The sequence below is a fragment of the Eimeria mitis genome, genomic scaffold, assembly GCF_000499745.2.
Source record: "Eimeria mitis Houghton genomic scaffold, Emh_scaff4315, whole genome shotgun sequence".
NCBI lineage: Eukaryota > Apicomplexa > Conoidasida > Eucoccidiorida > Eimeriidae > Eimeria > Eimeria mitis.
Genome location: NW_013572635.1, coordinates 1 through 2,441, shown reverse-complemented (window position 1 = coordinate 2,441; position 2,441 = coordinate 1). Strand labels below are relative to the sequence as shown.

The 2,441-nt window shown below is 45.9% G+C and overlaps 1 protein-coding gene across 1 annotated transcript in view; it reads right to left on the bottom strand.

Annotated features, from left to right (window-relative positions):
• The window catches only part of EMH_0074160 (uncharacterized protein), a gene marked incomplete at both ends in the record, with an annotated part of 4,662 nt that extends 2,583 nt beyond the window's left edge, over positions 1 to 2,079 (bottom strand). Inside the window, 4 exon segments of the mRNA XM_013499430.1 lie at positions 303 to 437; positions 1,229 to 1,402; positions 1,406 to 1,769; positions 2,032 to 2,079. Of these exon segments, the coding sequence (XP_013354884.1) occupies positions 303 to 437; positions 1,229 to 1,402; positions 1,406 to 1,769; positions 2,032 to 2,079 (721 nt within the window).
• Positions 2,080 to 2,441: the final 362 nt, after the last annotated feature.

Genomic DNA, 2,441 nt, shown 5'->3' with positions numbered 1-2,441 from the left:
GCAGCAGCAGCAGCAGGAATTTCCGTTAGTTTTTGAGGGATTACTTAGATGTTTTTTATTTGATAGTGTTGTTATTCTTGTTGTTGCTGCTGCTGCTGTTGCTGCTGCTGCTGGGGGTAGCAGCAACAGCAGCAGCAGCAGCAGCAGCTGTTGCTGCCGAGGCTCCTCCTTCTGGGGTGTATAGGCAGCTCTGCTGCAGTGTTTGAATTAAGTTAATTATATTTATTAATTTTTTTAAATAAATTTATAAAAAAATATTATATATTTTATTTTTATATATTAAATGACAATAAACAACACACAGCAATCGATCCCGTCGGCTGTCTCTTGCTGCTGCTGCTGCTGCTGTTGCTGCTGCTGCTGCTGTTGCTGCTGCTGCTGCTGTTGCTGCTGCTGCTGCTGCTGCTGCTGCTGCTGCTGCTGCTGCTGCTCTTTCCCTGTTTATTATACAAATTATTATTTATTGTCTTTATTAGGGTGGCTGTCTTTGCCTGTCTATTTGTCTTTGTTTATTATATATAATATTAATATTCATTTCATTATACTATTTTTATTATTTTTTCTTTTTATTTTTTATTTTTTATTTTTTATTTTTATTATATAAAATAAACAGAAAAACAAACACCACCACAAACAAAGATAGACCGCACGGTGCTGTGGTTGTTTTATTTTTTTTTTGTTTTTTTTCTGTTTGTTTTTTATTTATTTATTTGTCTGTGTACTTTATTTATTTACTTATTTGTTTTTTAGTTTTATTTATTTATTTATTTGTTTTTTGTTTGTATGCTGTCTTTGTTTATTTATTTTACTTTCTGCCTTTCTATCGTGCTGCTGCTGCTCCTGCCTCTCTCCAGCAGCTAATACTGTCTGCTGCTACTGCTGCTGCTGCTGCTGCTGCTGCTGTCTTTGCTGCTGCTGCTGCTGCTGCTGTCTTTGCTGCTGCTGCTGCTGCTGCTGCTGCTGCTGTATAAATTAATTTGATTGAAAGTCTTGGCTGTGCATTTTGCCTTTGCGGCTGAAATAGAAAACAAAAGCAGCAGAAAGCTGCAGCAGCTGCGCTGCAGCAGCAGCTGCGCTGCAGCAGCTCTGCTGCAGCAGCAGCAGCTGCTCTGCTGCAGCAGCAGCTGTGCTGCCGCCGCAGCAGCATGCTGCAGCAGTTTACTTGGTTGGCCATTCCGCTTCTATGCACCGCAGCAGCAGCTGCAGCTCATGAGGGGGAGGGCTGAACAGTCTATCCTGCTGCTGCTGCTGCTGCTGCTGCTGCTGCTTCTGTCTTTGCTGGTGTCCTGTACTTCTTTGCTGCCTCTTCGGCACCTGTTGTGGTGATTCAACCTGCTGCTGCTGCTGCTGCTGTTGCCGCTGCTGCTGCTGCTGCCGCTGCTGCTGCTGCTGCTGCTGCTGCNCTGCTGCTGCTGCTGCTGCTGTTGCCGCTGCTGCTGCTGCTGCCGCTGCTGCTGCTGCTGCTGCTGCTGCTGCTGCTGCTGGGGGTTTTCAATAAGAAATTTCATCGCCAGCAGCAAACCAAGCGGAGTCGCCGATGCTGAGCTGCTGCAGCACCGCTCTACATCTGCACACAAACACAAAAACACAACCGTTGCTGCTGCTGCTGCTGCTGCTGCTGCTGCAGTTGCTGCTGCAGTTGCTGCTGCTGCTGCTGGTGATGATGATGCAGCACAACCAGCAGCGGTTGCAGCAGAAAGGCTTTCATCAGCAAGAACCAAGACACACAGCACCTGCTGCTGCTGCTGTTGCTGCTGCTGCTGCTGCTGCTGCAGCGCAACCAACACAAACCGTATCAGCAACTACAGGAGCAGCAGCAACAGCAGCAGCAGCAGCAGCAGCAGCAGCAGCAAGAGCAGCAGCAGATGAAAGACTGACTTTTGAAGAACCTTTTCAGCTTAACGCGAAATGCCGTCGATACCTGTCCACCAAAACTCAACACAAACCCTAAACCCTAAACCCTAAACCCTAAACCCTAAACCCTAAACCCTAAAACTCTAAACCCTCAAAAGAACGGTGCCAACTTCATACCCCGCATGAACCAGAATTTAGGGTTTTATACAGTGCTTTCTGTTGCATGATGCTTTAGGGTTTAGGGTTTAGGGTTTATGAGGGTTTAGGATTTATGAGGTCTAGGGTTTAGGGTTTATGAGGGTTTAGGCTTTATGAAGTTTAGGGTTTAGGGTTTATGTGGTCTAGGGTTAAGGGTTTATGAAAGTTTAGGGTTTAGGGTTTATGAGGGTTTAGGGTTTATGGAGGTTTAGGGTTTAGGGTTTAGGAGGGTTTAGGGTTTATGAGGGTTTATGAGGGTTTAGGGTTTATGAGGGTTTAGGGTTTAGCGTACAGCTTTGAATTGCATGATACTGTGGGGTTTTGCTTCTACCCAGGCGGAGACAAACCGAGAGAAAACGAACGCCTGCAGCAGGCTAAACACCAGCAGC